A 19,516-nucleotide genomic window follows, 5' to 3' on the forward strand; every position below is an offset into this window, starting at 1 on the left:
CACAAAGGATTAGGAAGTATTAACAGCAGAGAGAGGTAGGATGCTACAATTTAAGGACACAAGAGGCACTGCTGTAATTCCACAGTTGCCACCACGTGCTGGGAGCACCTTGGGAGATGCTGCTCCAGCCCCTGGGCTCCCCTGACACATGGGCTGCCACATGCTGAGCACACACAGCACCCACCAGAAAGGTCAGCAGCACAGGGATCTCATTTGGGAAGGCAACTTTTACGAGCAGTTGTTCTTGTACTAAGCAAAGATCTACTGGTATGTGAAATTTATGGCTTGCTCAACTGGAAGAGAGGGATGAAAGCAGGTATTTGTGTTTGGCATCCAGTGGCAGTGGCCTTTCCTCTTCTCCTTCCATAGGGACCCTATTACATAAACTAAGAGGGATAAAAAAGGTGCTTACTCATCCCCATGGACTATCAGAGTGAACAATGCTCTTGCTGACTTCCCTGTGTTCCTGAAGGCAGAACATCACCCAATGACTTACTTCAGTAAGTATCTATCACAATCACCCTGCAAACTCCATCTACATTTAAAAGCAATCCTCTCCTGTAGTTTCCCCCTCTAATTATCCTTGACAGTGAAGGACACCTGCCCCCCTTTCATCTGCCCCCACGACAGGAGAGCCCGCGAGGCAGCATGGGAATTCAGGAGCAGTGACAGTGCTATTGCTCCTACCAGGGCAAACACAGAATTGCAGAGCAGCCCACCAGATAAAAATGCTCTGAATAGGAGGGAAAATCACCAGCACTCCTGGGGTGTAAAGCTTCCCAGCTATCTCCAGGAAAAAAAAGAGTGGATTTCAAAGGGGGATGTAACTTTCTGTTCTGGCACCTGCTGAATGTCCCCCACTGCTCTCCAGGGAGGTTTCAGAGCATCTCAGCTGCCTGTGCTATTATTATGTCAGCACTTCTCCTGCTAAATCCTTTCCCAAGCAGTCTGAAATCCTGCCATTGTAATTCCAGGTGTGCTGAAAATGGGCCTGAAATTTTCTTCTACTGTGTGATGCATTAACCTGGCTTAAAACCACCAGGACTTGCACGCAACTCTGTATTTTGGGTGCTCTTCTTATAAGACTAAATTGCAGCTGGAGAAAAAGCAATGTGGCTCTGCTGGAGATTCATTTATCTGGATCACAAAAGGGTAGTGAATACAGGGGAAAAAAATCCCAACATAACTGTATACTTGGAGTTTTCTGCCATGGGACAATAGGGGAGAGCTGTGCAGCTCCACGATATAACAGGATCCAGAACAACAAATACACTGACTTTCAACAACTTAGCAAAATCCATCCCAAATTTTGGTTAAGCATACCAAACATTGAAATTAGTAAAAACTAGAAGTATTGGCATAGGAATTTTTATTACAACAGTTCTATAGACAGAATACCCACCCCCATACACAATGGAAGCCAAATGGTAATTGGGAATACATTAATATTCCTAATATTTACTGTTTGGAAGTGTTATTTATCACTGTTATAACTATGTAACAGTGAGATTCTCCATACCATAAAGCAGAATGCATGTAAACAGCATTTCCCTTTCTTAACTCAGTCCTGGGGTGCTTGGATTAAACATCAGGAGGCCAAATGAGACTATCACTAAACTCATGAAATCTCATTTTCTGCCTTTTTGAAAGCAATCAACTTTTTACCCTTTTCACACTGAAAAAAATACAGCTACAACAAAATTGCACAAATTATTTCAGTTTAGATAATGTGTCTGCAATAGCTTTATTTTATCTTCATGCCCATTAGGGTCAGAACTCTCACAAGGCAGTTTCTGCATATCCTGACAACAAGCAGGCTGCACTCAGCTCTAGATCAGAGCTTTCCCCTTTGCCAGGTGGAAGAAGTGAAATTTCAGCCCTCAAATCAAGCCTCTAGGTTCCCAAGACTTCACAATACGCACAATCACACCCACACTTTGCCTTTTGGGTTCTTTTTTTCCACAGTAGCAACACTGCCATGACACCTAAGGCTTTTAAAACTCTCATCCAGCAAACTGAGCATCTAAAGAAGAGAAATCCAGAAGCTTGTAGCTATTAAAAATCCCTGTGGAGCACTGTGAACATTCCAAACTGCCCAGGGCCCAGTTTGGAAGGCCAATAATGAATGAATTACAATAGTCAATAAGGGATGTAATTAAGGAAGTAGGTTCTTCTGACATTTACATTTTGCTAGCTGCCACATGTCCATGAAATGTGTTATTGTTTCCCTTCTGAAGTACCAGGGTCTATAAATACCTTTTAAGAATCATACACAGATTTTTAAGTCCTCTCCTCTGCCATATTCTAATTAGACACATTTATTGCATGTAGAACAGTAAATGCCATGTTTTACTGGTCATATTTACAAGCAGAAAGATGGAAAGTGTCAAGGAGCAGGGCATGACTCCCAGTCAGCTCAGAGGGATCTTCTGCAGGCACAAGCTGTGGACAATGCACAAAGAAAGGCCCCAAATGTCACCATTTTCAACTCTACATACAAAATTTGAGTTTGTTGTTTTACAGTTATTGCTCCTTATTGTTAGTATGCAATATTTTTTAGTACTGCAGCCCTTACAAGTCCTCAGCATGGTCCAAGACCAAACAACTCTTACAAAAGAAGTTCCTATAAATAGACAATACTGATTAAAAAATAAAGAAAGAAAGAATTAAAAGGTAATTCCAGCAAGTTTAAATTGTTTATATTTATAGAATTTAAATAATATATATCTATATTTAAATTGCAACCTTTGAGAGCTAAAGGCCAGATGCCCCTTGGGACTCTCTGGGATGCAGGAATGCAGTAGCTCCTCAGCATCATCATCAGGTTTAAAACAAGTTTCTAGCATGGGACTATTTTAAAGAAAAAATAAGGGGGTACAGCATGAATATGTGCAAAGAATTCCTCTAAAAGATGATGGGTAGGACAGAAAGGGATCTGGGAGTCATTTATTAAGAAAACAATAAATGAATGGTGAAAGTTGGTACTATAGATTGACTTCTCAGAAGCTGATGAAGAATAAAGGTAACCATGAAGAGGCTGGAAAAAAACCAATTCAGCAATGGGCTGATAAAAGAGAGAAGGCAGATCCAGCCCAGGAATGCAAAGGGAAGTGTGACATGATCAAAAGAATAAGCTGAGGCAGCAATCCTGGCAGTCACAATGGATTTCAAAAATAAAAGTCAAATTTGTCAAGGACAAAGAAAGGGATAACAATTGAGACATGAGATGAAGAGAGGCAGGACTGGGTTTTAACTCTCAGTGTGAGAGCAAATGCTGTATTTCAGAGCAGGTGAGAAGAATTCTGCAAGATCTGCAGGTACCCTGGGTGTAGCAATGCAAACACATCACCAGCCAAACAGGCTGCTGAATGTACAGGGCTGAATAAGAGATGATGCTGATATTTTCTCAACTCTCTGGAAAGGAGGTCAGAGAGAGACCCCTGGGAGTCAGGATTAGATGGCCTGGTTTAGCCTCACTGAGCTTGAGCTGTTGGCTGAACATGCAAGGAGAGGGCTGGAGAGACACATCAAGATTGGAGAGGAAGACAAAGCTGGCATCACTTGGTTCCACACAATAACCAAATTTATGTTCGCAAATGAAACAACTCTGGCAAAAAGCACAGCAGGGAGGAAAAAAAAAAAGAGATCAAGGACAGAGAGCACACAGGAAATCTCAGATGAAAACTGCAGGAGAGGATCTAGGAAAACAGGTAAAACCCAGAGACAAGAGTCATGGAGATCAGCTGAGAGGACTCATGTGGGATCAGCTGCTGGGGTAAGATGCTCACAGAGGGGCTGCACCTGAGATCAGCCACAGAGAGGAACTTTGGGAAGGTTCAGAGACATGAAGGGGACAAAACCCACCTTGGGAGCTGCTCCAGCATCCCCCTGGTCAATCCCACCCTGTGGCAAACACAAAACTCAGCGAACTCCTCGCCCCATCTCTCCTGCTCACTGCGGAGCGAGGAGAGAGCAGGAGAAATTAATTCCTTCTTTTATTTCTATTTTTAAAGCCTCAGAGACGCTCGGTGAAAGAGACTCTTGACAGTTTGACATTTCATCTGCTCCAGCACATGTGCTTCAAGGAATAACTGCAGATCCCATGACTGTACCTCGATTTCTGGTCAGGGATGCCAGAACCAACAGATTTCCAGCAAAGTCAAGAAGTACCTTTGGTACATTTTACACGAGGCCTCTTCTGCCAACAGTGAGAATTTTAATCTTGCTAAAATTCTCTTTCAGCCAAGTTTAGCTGTCCTGTTAGCAATCTATCAGCATAATTAACACCATCACTCACATTGCATAGGGAAGAGCAGCAAATCCAGGGGTTATCAGCACAAACCTGATAAAGCCTCAGAATATGCTGGGAAATGCTTTTATAGAAACAAATGCTTTATAGAAATCTGCACTGGAAGGTCGAGAGAGCTTAGAAGGTCAGGATGATGGGCAAGATGCTGGCATCCAAAATATTGGCTGGAACATTTCAGAGCCGTGACATGATCTCAGTCAAACAGAACACTCTGAGGACAACAGGATTATAACCTCCCACCACGTGTATTATTTATTTGGATGTCATTAAGATTTAAAGCAGAAGCACCATCACCAGTTCTGTGGACACAAATTATTTTTTTTATAGAATGCTACAGGTAAGAGGGCACTGAGTAACACCACTTCAGGCAGGTAAACCCTCAAAGATAATAAAATAACATCAAATCCTTAGCAAAGATAATGGAGGTTGGAGGAGCTGACAGATAACAAGAATAGATAGTCCAAATGAAATAAATGTATTTATACACATGGTTGTCCTTCCTGGATTTCACACTGCCAGCCTGAAGAAAATGGCTACAGACCAAATTCATGAAATATGAGTAACACACTGCAATACTTCTGTGCAATAAATACCAAAACCCCACCAGAGTATTCTTAGAAATGTTACAATCCCACAGACTGGGCCCAAGAGCCTTATTTCAACAAGGATAGGGGCCAACATCTCTGAAAGAGAATAGGCAATGCAAATGAAACTCACTTTCAGGGTGCTACAAAATAGGTAAAAATTGGTGAGATGACTGTCACCCTCATCAACTGGGTTACAATCCATCTGTTTAGGGTATTTCCCATAAATAAGCAAGATACTGACACTGCTTTTTGGTCAGTGGAGGAATCCAGATAAATAATTCATCTATACAATACCTCATAGAGAGCTATATTTTACAGCATCCTCTAGCAATCTGCACATCCATGCAATTACAAAAATTTACTTTAACAGGAAAAATTTGTTGCTTAGAGCCAAATAGTAATTTCTTGCTTTTATCTCATTTCTTTTTCACAGTTTAGGGGCTTGCCATTGAAGTCAACAGCATTTTGCAATTAGAGACAACAAGAGTTTAAAAACACACCTCACTGCACGGAGGTGGAAGGAAACCTTTTCCCAAGCATTTCAGAGGATTTAATTATTAGTTTCAAATACATTTTTGGAAAGGAACCTGCAAGTAAACAGAGATTTATGACCACATAAATAAACAATGAGACAATTACAGGCTCTTTACAGAGCCCAGATTAGTCACCCAGGTCTAATGAAGCATCACTGAGCTATCACAGGGAGATGGCCTGATGTGTGTGATTAACAAAACAACACTCAGGAACAGCTAAACAACAATGCTGGGCCTCCACAAAATCTGCACTTCCTTCCATATGCACAGTCATGGCATTTGTTGCTTTCTTAGCATATCACCAATCACTACATCCCACCCCAAAAGGGAGAATATTAAATAACACAATGCAATTATTTGTATTTTTGCCATCTGAAGATCATGCTTTTGAAAATATTAAAAAGCTCCCATAAAATAAAGTAAGAATATATTGCAGTATTGAGGTCTAACCAAGATGGATGTGACAGAACAAATGGTAAAAAAAATTATTTTCATGTAATATGCAGCAAGAAATCTCTCAAGTGGCATTGGGTAGAGAAAGTCTTGTGTTCAGCAATAATTATGGTAGAGTCTTTTTTACAGTAAAAACTAAAAGAAAATGTATATCCCTCAGGTAAGGCATATATTTAGCAAACATAATCTGGAGAAAGCAAATGGGATAGATGGAAAACGTCTGACAGCTAAAAAAAAAAGGTGCATTTATAAGATTAATAGGGTCAAACTCGATGTGTAATGACAATTTTTGGCATACACACAACAGGAGAACATCCTGTTAGTCATATTAAATACAATTTTTTGCTATCATGTTCTAAGCACACTGACAAGTACTTGGAAAGTGGAATGAAGGGACCTCTTTAGGGTAATCCCTGGCATGGAATGATGGAATATAAGAAAGGATTGTTATTATTTCTATTGCAGTACAGTAGATGAACCATATTGGACTGCATCTACAGTGCAAACTCACAGCAAAATCCTTCTTGCATTTTTCTTGGTGAGATATATTCTTTTCAAATGATATTCCACCTTCAACTCAATCTCCTTCATGGATAAATTTACTCAAAGGGCAGAATTCCTGATGGCTGGAATAATACCATTATTAAAATCAATACTTTTTGAGGAATATTTTGTCTGGAACATATAAAGGAGTGCTATAAAGTAGAGGAAGAAAAAAACCTGCTTATCATTTTCAGTAGTAACCCAAGCAGAGCCCTTCATCTGTAACGAATTACGGAGCAATTCCCCTAAATCATCTGTATGAAGTCAGCTATGACACTGCCAATTTAAAAAAAAAATTTGCTAGTTTTGAGCTACAAATTGATTTTTTATTGTGATAAATTAAAATCCAATGGCAGCCTACAAGACACTCAACATGAAGAAGCCCACTTTTTTTTTTAATATTTTTATTCTTTTCTATCACATTGGGCTGAAGCTGGGGCAGACGTGACAGCAACAGACAATGGTAGAAGTTAAGAAAGGACACTCTAGAGAGGTAAATAATCTTTCCAAAATACCCTTTTGGGAATTCCAAAATCATGGAAATACAACCAAGGGAAAAAGCATTGTGGGGGACAGGGAGGGTTGTAAAAGGAGGAGAAAGCAAATACAAGATTATCCAGACTCTTCCCTGCTGCATAATAGTCAATACCAAATTCCAAACTTCATAAACTCTGAAGTTTAACATGGAAAATGGAAGATCAGTGTGAGTGAAATATAATCTTTTTCCAGCTCTTTACAGCTTCTTCCCATCCAAAAACCTGGGCTGAGCAACCCTAGTTCTGCCAGCTTTTGGGATTTTCCAGCAGGAATGGGAATGAGATGACAACTGCAGGCTGGCAAAGCAGAGACAGGCTGGATGAGAAAGACAAAGAATTAATGGGACAAGGGTGTGAAATTCTGGGACAAGGAGAGACCCAAGCTGGGAAAAAAGCCCAAGGGATGGTGGCTGTGAAGACCTGGCAGAGGATTCCGTGCACCTCTGCTCCAAACCCTTGGCAGGGGAAGCACGACTCTCCTGCTTTGACAACAACGTGTAAGAGCTGCTGTGGAAAGCTCCCCACATGGCTCTGCCACAGCCCTGCTGCAAGAAGGACAACTCAATAGTCCTGTCCATCACTCGGGCTGCTCAGGGGCAGACGTCTGCAAGGTGGATTTAAGGGTTTCATTCTAAGCCTCAGTGGGTGAGTGACAGGTTTACTATAAGGATGATATAGTTATGTCAGATTTAGAGTGTGGGATGTCAGAGCTATGAAATGAAGGAGACTGTTCCCATGTCCCCACCTCGCTTTCTGCAGACAGGAGAGGGTGCAGGATGCTGCAGGAGAGGCAGCTGGAATAAAGCACACCTTTTGTTTCTAAAACAAGTCCTCTTTTCCCTCTTTATTCTAGGCAAAAAAATCCAGTGTTTGAGAAACATTCAGAGACAAGTGCAAAAGGAATAGACTTTCTCTTTCTTCTTTTTTATTTCCCCAATAAAAGGCTTTAATCTCAGGAAAACAACTGTGGTTGGGGTGCAATTTGCACTGACAGCCCTAATTCTGACATTTCCTATTTTCTGTAACCCCAGCAATGCCCTCTGAAGCACAGCTTTTGCATGGATACTTTACACAACACATCCCAAATGAGCTTTTCATTACTAACTACTCGTATTATGTATCAGTGAGCTCAATGACATTGATTTTCTAATAATATAAATTAACTGGCAAAGATAATTTCATCTATCATCGGTAGGGTTTTATTTCTGGCACCGTGTTAAATAGTTAATCTTCCAAAAGATTAAATCAAGACCTTTTTAAAATTCAAGGCAGAGCTTAAACTGCTGTAAAAATCTACTTAATTATGATTAAAACAGTTTGTGTGTTGTTGCTTTATATCCAAGTAGTGTAATGTTTTGCTTAGGTTTCTTCTTTTAGAGCAATTTAAAAAAATCAAACATGGTATTGCTGTGGCAGAAACTGTAAGGCATGAAAGTCTCTGCAACTTCCTCCACCAGATACTACTGGGGAAGTTGCTGCTTCATAGAGACAACCTCATAATTTTCCAGTATCTCTTACCTCTCATTCCAAACAAAATGTAATTTTTCTACCACTGACAATACAGAAGCTACACTCTGCAGGTGATGTAAGGGATGATAACCCTTTATCAAATTTCTGAGATGCTTCATGTGTGTTTGCACCAGTGCAATTGCACTGCCCAGCAAGGAAATGCTTCTAAAGGAACCAGGGAAAGATTCAGCTCTGTCCCAGCACACAATCAACTTTACTTACCCCTGTCTTTTCATCAAAGATTTTGATTCCCCCAAAGGAAACTGTTAAGAAGACTTTTTGTTTATGTTCTCCTTTCGATCGAGCCGCAGCAACAATTCCCTGTGCAAACAAAGAGCAGTTTTAGTTGGTTTCCTGACTCTCCCAGGTGCCACAGATTTACTTGTGGACAATTCACCCCTTTTCTAGGAAAACTTAAAGGTTTTCCAGGAACAGCCCCCTCCTTGCTTCTGGCTTTCTCCTTTTTTTCAAGGTACCACATCTCTTTATGCTACCCAGAGAGCATTTCAAATGTGCTCCCACTTCCAACCTCTGCACTAGCTAATCCTCCATGAAATTTGTTTTCATGGAAGCTGAAGGTCATTTCTAGCACACTTTTCCTAGCTATAAGCTTTTCTATTTATTTATTTTTTAAATAGGAAAAAAAAAAACAGCAAGCAGCAGAGGACAGAAAATGTCAATGAATTTAGCTTACTTTGCACTCATCTAGTACAAGCAAATTGAGGTTTTTCTAGAAGAAAACTATTCTAAAAATCTAACTACACCTGTGCTGTGACAAACTACTATTGAGGGTAATTTTTTTTTCAGGATCTCAGACCTTTACTTTGTAAGAGAACTTGCTGATACCATCTCATGCATTATTCTCCCACAGCAGAATGACAACAGTTCCTTCTGTTTCCACCTTCCCAGGAGCCTGCCCTGACCAGTAACACTGAACTGAGATCAAATATAATCAGTTGTACTCATAAATGAAATGAAAATATTTAGACTTTACCTGGTTCTCCATTGGCAATTCCAATGTTTCAAGAACAATTAACTTTAGTTTTAATATGTTCATTGCTGCCATTACAAGGATCTGATGTTTAAAGCCACCCCAAGACTTTATGGGTGGCCTCAAGATTCATGTTAGGGGACACTGGGTTTCCAGAACCCATGAATTAATGCTCTGCCCTCAAAAATGAATTTCTAACACTCCCTTCCTGTAACAGTTTTAGTAATTTCCCAGTACTGTTTAGACCAATCTTTCCACCTGCAAACAGGTATTAGGCACCTGGGAGATGTGGAAACATTAATCCATGGAGGAGAGAGACAAAAAGGTTTGTGCAGCAGAACAGTGACAACTCTCCCCACAGTGCCAGGAGCTATGAAATGATGAGAAACACCCAGCACACATTTAAATCAAGCAGGAATGTTGTGGCTGATGTGACACACCAACAGAGCAACTTTTGGAGCGGATTAATTTTTGCCTGCCATAAAAGTGATTTGGGTGTAAGATTGGAGTGTAAATTATCTCCCAGATCTTGCTTTTAGGTTGTTGAACCACAAGCTGAGTGTCACCCCATGCTGTTTCCCTAATGAGTAACTCATTCCTCCTGGATGGACTGCAACCCTGTGGGCTGGTAGAGCACCAGACATCATTTAGTGATTTCTCCTCCTGAAAAACCAGCAATGGAAAATCCATAAGCTCTCTAGCATTGGGGATAAGGCTGGGAGAAAATAAAAGGGAAATAAAAGGGAAAAAGCAGCAGAAGGTTTGCTGCTGGACCTGGTTTGTAACCCTGCAATACAGAGAGGAGATGGGAAGTGAACAGCCAACAGTGCACTCAGGAAAACACCACCTCTCCTTTCTTCCTTCCCAGTGACTCAAGTTCTTCCACAAGTCCCAGGGTGAGGGACAGAATGATTCCTACAGGAACTCCCATTCTCTGAGAGAGACTGGGCCATAGAGGGATGTCTGTCAGCTCCAGAGAGCCACCCGTAACACCACTGGTATTTCAGACTGTCTACACTCCAATCTTACACCCAAATATGCCTTTGCCACGGCTTCATCTCATCCCCAAAACTCCAGGGACTCCTCTTTACATTCTCATGCCCCATCCTCTCAGTGCACTGCCTGATTTTGCAACACATCAGCCCTTCCATTGCTGGTGCAAGGTGTTCTCCTCCCAGGAGGACACCAGCTCCCCCCAAATCTGGCTGCCTACACCCGTCACTCACAGGAGGTAACAGCCAGAGGCAGTGCTGTAGTTGATTAGAAATGTCATAGAAAACGCTCTGATATCCCATTTTCCTCCACAGTCATTTACTTCCCCTTTTGCATAATAAAATTATTCAATTTGCAGTGTGTTGTTTGTAATTTGTGGACAAATTGCAGTGGTGTCAATCACGGAGTAACTACAGAATTCAGAGATAATGTATTAAAATTAAACCAGGATAAGCAATACCAGGCAGGAGTTCATGCAAAATTGACTGATTTCAATACATAATTAACCAGACTAAGGCTCAGTGTCATGAAAGGAGAATGAGTGGAAGTTCAAGCTGAATTTGACTGTAACATTGAAAAGTTCCACTGCACCTTGAGCTTCATCATGGAGTCCTGGCATAACTTGTCCCCTCGGGCAGCAGAAACCTCATCGATCCCGATCAGCTTGGCCTTGTAGCGGACACCATCACCTTTGAACCTCTTTATCAAAGTGGCTTCGCTGCGATCCTGACCTGCAAACACAACATGGACATGAGGATGATAGTGGAGCCCTGGAAAATGTTAAAAATAGTCTTTGAAAATATTGGGCTTTGTGTTTTCTCAGATCACTGCACCTGCGTAAGCAGTATGATAAAAGATATAATTGTTAGAGGTGGTGATTGTTTAGTAATTAAATATAATTATTATATAACCATAAGAAGAATCGTGAGAAACTATGTTGGAAATTTGAAGGGGGCTATGTTTAGCTGAAATCTGTGTATACAATAGAACAATATAAGTTTAATAATTAACATGAAAGTTATGTAATGATAGAGTATAAAACACGTTCACCTCGAATGTAGGGTCGGAATCAGATTTGGGTGGAAATCACCCCGATTCCCAGAGCTCTTAATTAAAAAGCACCACATATAATCGCTGATGTGATTATGCGTTTTTGAACGCTAACAAGGATACCCACAGCAGGGCAAAGAGGAACGAGTGAAGGAACACAACCAAGTGGCAAAACAGGTCTAACTCCACATATTTCAGTGGAATTAGAAGGAGATGTTCACTCGATAAAACCTTTTGGACCCGCTACCCCAAAGGAATTCTCAGTGGAACTGCTGCCATACAAAATCTCCAGAACACAAATTCGGTTTTTACAGAAGTAAGAGATAAACCTGAACCACAGCTCATGGATCTGAAAGTCTCAAGCTGCATCAAGGGAAATGTAGGTCGGATATTAGGAAGAAAGTTTTTCACTGAAAGGGTGATGAAGTTCTGGAATGGCTGCCCAGGGAGGTGGTGGAGTCACCATCCCTGGATGTGTTAAAAAAAAGCCAGGATGTGACACTGCAGGGTTTAGCTGTGTTAGGGCATGGGTTGGACTTAATGATCTTTAAGGTCTCTTCCAACCTTGTTATTCTGTGAATTCTGTGAAAACTTGTGATCTGTACAAGTAGTTTTAATCCCAATACAAAGGAGAATTCTAAGTTTTGCAGACAAAACACTAACAGAAACATGCCACTATTTCCTTACAAAATGACTCATCTAAGCAATATTTACACTATTAACACTTGAAAGGTGGAAAACCAGATACCAAATTGTATTGTTTGTCTGTAGAATACTGTGGCCTTAGAACTTCTGGTTCTATTCTTTTTGCACATAAACATGCACAGAAATAACTGACAAAGGCTGCTCTCGCAGGCTCACCCTGAGAAGCTTAAAAAAAGACAAAAAATATGTTTCTTAATAAAAATGCTTGGGTTTTAGTTCTCTCTTTTTTCTGCTATTTTATTTTCACTACAAGAGTAGTAGTAGTAGTAGTATTTAAACTATTAAACTATTTTTATCTCAACCCACAAGTTCTCTCAGTTTTACCCTTCCAATTCTCTTCCCTCCATCTAGGGGGGAGTGAGTGCCTGCATGGTGCTTTGTTGTCAGCTGAGGTTAAACCATGACACCAACATACTTAAATTACCTGAACCACATGACTATGACACCACGACAACCCACAAAACAGACATCTCTGTCAGGAAAACTTTCCCCCCTTCCCTGAGTATCTGCAGAACAGTTTTTACTGTGTCTCAGCTGGAAGACACAGTTAGGGAATCAGTCTTCCTAAAATTGATTAAACATATATTTTGCAGCTGCCTGTGGAATTTTTTGCTAGGATCTCAAAAAAAACCCAGGAGTGAGCTGTAAATAACTGCAACCAAACAAACAACAGCCAAAGCACAAAGAAGCAGGCAGAATGGTGAGATATTACACAATTTTCAGTTTCTTGGACCCAACAGATTTCTCAAAAGAAACCTTCCCTAAACATGGACAGACATTGCTAAAATTTACAATATTTCCACCTAAGGGCTCTGGTCAGATTCTTCCAGCTGATGTAGAAGAATGAACCAGAAACCAGAGTCTGGTATAAAGGAGTCACAGGTCAGGAACTAGTCTTAGTCTGCACTTGAGAATTCTGGCACAAACTTTCTCCAGAGCTCATTCCTATTTAAATGTCAGATTTAAGAACTAAAAAAAATAGCATCATTAATATAATAAATTTTATTAGCATATGAAGATTAATATAATCTGATACTGTACAGCTGTTTACTGATAAGAAGAAGTACAGAAGCTTTGGGGAAAAATTCTATTTTGTTTTGCATTTCTATTAAAAGCACCTTCATTAGCAGTCAACACTTTGGCCAACTTTGCTAATTTACACACTTATCAAGCTGATCAACCAGTTAGGTTCTAAACTATGGAATTAAGCCTTTACAATACCATTATGAGCATATATGACTAGCAAAGAGCACTTCCAAATGAAGATATTCATTTGGTTCCCTTCCCCTCAGAGTCAAGCACTGGGAACTAATGATGGATTAAATGTATATTAAGAAAACAGAGCTATTTTAAGCATTTTGAGATCTTCAAGTATGTTTGAGCTCACAAATACTATTTCTTCCAATGAAAAACACCAGCTCAGAGCAATGTTTTTATGCCTCATTTATAGCTTTTCAAAAATAAGGAGGCTCTGAAGTGCTGCTGTGATAGTTCAGCAGCCACCCAAGTGTTTCCCTTGATTTCTTCTCACCCCTCAAAATAACTGAGCAGGTCTGAAACTTCATGCTCTGACATTATCTTGTATTTAAAAGGAAAAAAAAAAGGCAAATGAGACACAAGTGATGAATCAGAAACTCTCAGCAGTGCTAATATCATTCCCCAGGGAAACGCCAAGGCAGATGTTGGCACCATCAGCTAGAAACAATGAAAAACCATTTCCCACTTTCAGCCTCTGGAGTGGGGCAGGAGGGAAAACATCTGGAGACACAACAAAGTACAACAATAACAGTGGACTTTTCCATATGTCTTTTATACTTGCAAAGACATCCTGTTGATTTGCAATAAACACGATCCAATTCCAACAGCTTCCTTACCCGAAATTTCCAACTTCACGCCTTCGTTAGAGCCAAAGGCAGCTGTGAGCTGACAGCAGGAGCATGTCAAGTGTTCAAGAGTCTTTTCTGGGTCCAAGTCGTGACTGTGACCCTGCATTCATCTGTTATTTTAACATTTATACTTGCTTCAACCTCTGCTGTGTTTTACTGCACGTAACTAAATCCCTGCCATTAACAGCCCACTCAAACACAACTTACGGCCGTGTCTGCTCCGGCACGAGTCCCATGTCAATTATGACCCAGATTAGGCAGGATGAAGTGCTTTTGGGATAAATGACTGGGAAAAATCATCAGCCTGAAAATGATGTAGATATTTGAAACCACAGTGGAAGCTGCAAATTGCTGGAGACTACAAACTCATCCGTGAAACCCCAGAGCATATGTCCCGTGCAGAGCACGGAGAGTGCACGCGCGCGCTGCCCTATATTGTGGGTCAGCCATCTGCAAGCCACCACTGCTCAGCACACACCCGCATCTCCTCTGATCTGTATTCACCCATATTCCCAAATTTTGGTGCTGAAAACTCCCTACCTGCCTGGGAAATTACCACGTGGCACTGTCAGTGCAGCTGATTTTACAGCACCCATGAGGTGTGTGAGATTTATGGGAGGGTGGTATTTCATTTGAACCCTGGACACTTGGGAAAGTAGATAGTCCAGACTGTCATAGCCATCTCGTCATTGAAACAAAAAAGGGTGGAGTTTTTAAGGACAGCTCTTGAACAAGGTTCTTTCAGTATTTGAAACTGCATAAATAAGAGCTGCCTGAATTATGAGGCTGTAATTCTTCCCAGGCTTCAGGGGAGGGGGAGTGAGAATATTAAACCACTAAACCAGAGACTGTGCCCATGCCAGGAACACGCCCAGGGAAGTGAATCTTTCCTTCCCTGTAAGAAGCAGAGTCAAGCTTTGCTCCTTTGCAGCTTCTGCTCTTATCAGGGGAGCTCTGCCATCAAGCCTGGCTCTCCAGCCATCCCTGCCACCACTCTGGAAGGAAAATTATTCTGGATACAGGGATGCACTTACTGCCAGAGCTGAGTTTTATTTCAATACTGTGAAACCACATCTTGGGGTTAGGTAACATCTCCATGGTTCAAAGAGGGACAGTCATCTGTGAAGGTTTTATGGAACACTGAGGCTTGAGATCAGAAATCATTATTAGGCCACAATCTGCAGCAAAATTAGAAGCCCATGTTTAATGACAACCACTCCTGTCTCCACAACACACTTCCTAGAATCTTGTTTTAGCAATTCTTGACTAGAGAACAGCACCCATGCCAAATCACTCTGGGTAAGCAGCTGATGCCCATTGTAGCTGTTCACCTGCCCCCTGCACAGGGAGGAATCACCCCAGAATTCTTCTTCTGCAGACCAGTACCTTTACACCATTCTGAAATGATCTTAAATTAAATGTCTGTATCAAAACTATGTGAGATCAATGGGTGCGTTCCAATGGTTCACTCTAAAATGCTTTCATAGTGTTTTTCATAAGCAGAAGGATTTTCATAAGAAATAACCCAGGCATTTGTTCCCAACTCAACACAAGCCATTTACAATCCAAAATGGAACAAGATTATCAAAATTAAAATCAATTTCATTCTCATGCCAAAAAATTAGAAAAAAAAGCAGAAGCTAAAAACCCACTAAGAAGTCATACAAGTTCAGTTTAAAAAGGTGATCACTTTTAATTAGAAAAAGTGCTGATCTTGATCCAGGGAAAGTTTTGTTTGCAGTGTATAGATTTATAATCCTCAGAGGCCCTTAAAATGTAAATGTAAGAGTAATTATTTCATTTTTATCTACTTTTGTGGATGTCACCACATATCCTGGAGCCATGCATGTTCCAGCTGGACCCCCTGCATCTCTGTGAGAAGGAAAACACGACCTTTGCTGCAGAGCTGTGACACTGCACTTGGACCTTTACACTCTTTTAAGAGAACAATAAATGCCCAGAGCTGGGTGATGCAACGTGCTCCCAAGCTGCCATCTGAAGTGGAGAGAGGCTGAGCAGCATGATCAGCATTAAGGTACTTTATCCATCTCAATAAAGCTGCTGTGGAAGTCCATAAACAAGGTTTGGAATGCAGTCAATCATTTTTATTCAAGGCACTATACCTTAATTAAACTGAGAGTCCCTCAAGCAAGCTGGAGACAGCCCCAAACCCAAACCCCAAGTGCTCAACCCATGTGCCTCAAGTCCAGTCAGTCCCAAGGGGTGGCTGGCAGGCAGTCCAAGAGGGAGAGGAGTTATTGTCGAAGATCCAGGATGGAGCAGCCTGAGCTGAATTCCAGAGGTGCTCCTGGGGCTGTACCCAGCAGCAGGCACTGGGGATCCTTGGGAAGCTGCACTTTTGCCACCAAGAGGGACAGATGTGTTTGTGTCAGGTTCTGTGGCTCTGACACTGCTCTGAAGCCTGCAGCTCACCCCAGGATTGCTTCCCAGGCACTGTGTATTTTAGTGAGTGTTCCCTCATTTATCCTCACTCATGGTACGAGCCAAGGATTACACTTGATTTCAGCTCTCAGCCCCACAGAACACCAAGCTAACACTGTATTAATATGCTAAAGTTTAGAGCAAACGTTGTTCATCCTCCCAGGGGATCTGTAAGTGACTGTATTTCATAAATAGAAAAATAAAATAAAGCAAAGCCCCGCTGCAGTGAGAGCACTGTTGCTCTTTCTGTCCTGCCCCAACACACTCAGCATTCCTTGCAGCACCCACTAATCTAAACCAATAACCCTGGAAATGGCTATATCCTTTATTTAAATGTGTGAAGCCCTCAGGGCATAATCTGAATTCCTTGATTTTACGACTGTAAAATATATAATGATATTATCAGCAAAGTCAATAACATGCTCCTGGCAATCAATTCGCTGAAGAACGACACAGCGCTGTCTTTTTTCTACTTCTTTTCTAACTAATAAACTGTCAAAGTTGTAGCCATTCAAATTATGCACACATTCAAATGATAAACCTGAAATAACACCTCCTCCTGTATCACAGGGCTGAAAAACAATCCCATACACACTTATAAACAGCTTACATCTTCCTGGGGCAATTAGCATTTTTATGGGTTTTTATGGCATCAAGGCAGCGGAAAATACAAAACACTGTGGTGCAGAATGACCTCTAAGATGCCACACAGACTGAAGACTCCTAAATTAATTGTTAAGTGAAAGGTATTTCCCATTAGCTGTGCATATATATGCACCTAAACACGTATATATACATGCATAATCTTATCTATTTGCACATATACACACACATGATGCACAGGTTCATTTGGTGTCAATTATCCCAAGAAAACTCACAGCAATTTTAATCAACTACAGATTTCCCTAGGAAAAAAGTCCCTAAGTATATAAGCAGGTGTAAAAGAGAAAATAGTCACATGCAATTAAATGTGCCTTTCAGTGCAGCGGGAACTAAAAGGAATCATGAAGATAACTCTGATTACTCTCCTTGACAGCACATTTTCCTCAGTGCCTTCACAGAACCTCAAGAACAATACAGAGGGCTCAAAATGATCCATCACACAAAGGAATGGATCGTGATACCACAAACCCAGCAATTCCTTCTTCATAACCATAAAAAAGTTCAGTGCAGAATGTTTATTTGGGGTTATAAAGCTGAGAACCCCCCACAACTTCTCAGATTCTCCTGGCATCTGTTAATCTAATTCTTGCAGTTTTCTCCTAGAACTGGGAAACTTAGAGTTGCTGGGTCATTCCTCACTGTCTTTAGGAGCACGAATGCCCAACCCTCTTGTGGGCATTCACAGATCTGCCACAGAAAAAAAAATCCTTTTCCTTTTTTAACATAACATTTTAGAAAAGAAACTACATTGCACCAGCAGTCTGTGTGCTCAAAATTTAACCTTCTCATGCCAGCACTAGCATTCTCTTCCTCTACCAATATTTCTCAAATGAGCTTCTTGCAATTAGCCATTTTAAACCCTTTTTTTTTCTTTAAAAAGGACAGATACTTGAGAGTTTAATTTCAAGATCAATACTTCACCTCAAGTGACCAGAGCACAGTCGCAGCATGATTTGCTCATGACATCAAGCACTGCTGTCTTTTAAATTTAGACATACTTTAGATTTCACACTTTATCTCAGTGATAAAGGCTAATCCCTAGCAGCTGAAAAAAACTACTGATGGAGTGAAATACAACCTGTTTATGGGGACACCACCCTAAAAAGCATGTCACAATTTTGTGAGGAATAAGCACCTCTTTCTATGTAAGTGCCTGTACAAAAGCTTGGTCACAGTATATGAGCACAACCCTGACTGCAAACTTCTCCTTTCATCAGTTGATAGGAAATCTCCCAAAAAAGTCTGCAAGGTGTTGTTCTGGGGTGCTTTTAATGCCCTGTTTTGACAGCAACACAATTTGTCCTGAACAAAAAGACTGAGAATGCTTCTACAGAAAATGATAAACCACGTAAAGAGGGGACAGAGAAACCACTCCGAAGGCTCAATGAACTTCTATTATGGTTTAATTTAAAAACATTACCTCCAATTTTAAGCACAGATAAAGGCTCTCCAGGAAAACTCAATCATCATTCAGGCTATCATCTCAGCAGTACTCCTCGATTGCTCAGCGCTGCCGTTCACAAAACCTCAAACTGAGAGATTTTATGGCTTCTGGCATTATTAGCCTGAGAATTACTGTACTTGAAGGCACCTACACAGCCCCACTCCTACAAACAAGTCTCCTCTGCAAGGAAATAAGATGATCCCATATTATTTGCTGTCCTTGATCAGGTTTATAAGCAGAGATGTTGTTCATCAGGTGACAGTGACTGCACTTGTCAAGCTTTTATTGTAACACTTAATCCAAGAGGAACATGATGCACATTTTACCATCTCCAAAGCAAAATGGTTGCATGGACTGGATTAAATTATCTCTTTATACTACAGTGAAGTCCATGTGAGTATGTCAAGGGAAGGGTTCTGCTATTTATAGGGGAGGCCTCAGTATAAAATAATGTTTGATTAAAACTTGGGACGAATCTCAGTGATGGAGAGTCTGGGCCGAGCACCCGGGAGAAGGCAGTGATGGAGCACCCAGGCTCCATGGGCAGATGACAAAGCACTCATTTTCCTTTTAGCCAGAAGGCTCACTGATCAATTTTATTTTCTTAGATGGTTTTTGAGATGACAGAATATGGGCACATCTTCAGACACAGAAATGACCAAAAGTTGAATGTAATTAAACTTCCTTTCAGCCTCTGCACCATGTAAGTCTTCATAAATCTTTGAAAGTCATTTTGTAAAGGAGCCTTTCTCAGGCTGTGTGTAGAAGCCGCTGAAATTCCAAATTCTACATTGATTTAAAGTGAAATGAGACCCTGCAATAAAACTTCATTTTGGGGTACTAACCTTGTTCAGCAAGCCCCAGGGAATGAC

The 19,516-nt window shown here is 40.9% G+C and overlaps 1 protein-coding gene across 12 annotated transcripts in view; it reads right to left on the minus strand.

The window, feature by feature from the left end:
- DAB1 (DAB adaptor protein 1) overlaps positions 1–19,516 on the minus strand; it is a 414,897-nt gene that overhangs the window by 45,800 nt on the left and 349,581 nt on the right. For all 12 annotated transcript variants that reach the window (XR_004980631.2, XM_054515767.1, XM_036387798.2 and 9 more), the window contains 2 exons: positions 11,046–11,185; positions 8,693–8,791 (listed from right to left, as the gene is read on the minus strand). Coding sequence is in view for 11 of the 12 variants with exons in the window: in XM_054515767.1 (XP_054371742.1) it covers positions 8,693–8,791; positions 11,046–11,185 (239 nt within the window). In the remaining variant the exon portion in view is untranslated. The remainder of the gene's footprint in view (positions 1–8,692; positions 8,792–11,045; positions 11,186–19,516) is intronic.

This window comes from Molothrus ater, chromosome 9 (genome assembly GCF_012460135.2).
Source record: "Molothrus ater isolate BHLD 08-10-18 breed brown headed cowbird chromosome 9, BPBGC_Mater_1.1, whole genome shotgun sequence".
Classification (NCBI taxonomy): Eukaryota; Metazoa; Chordata; class Aves; order Passeriformes; family Icteridae; genus Molothrus; species Molothrus ater.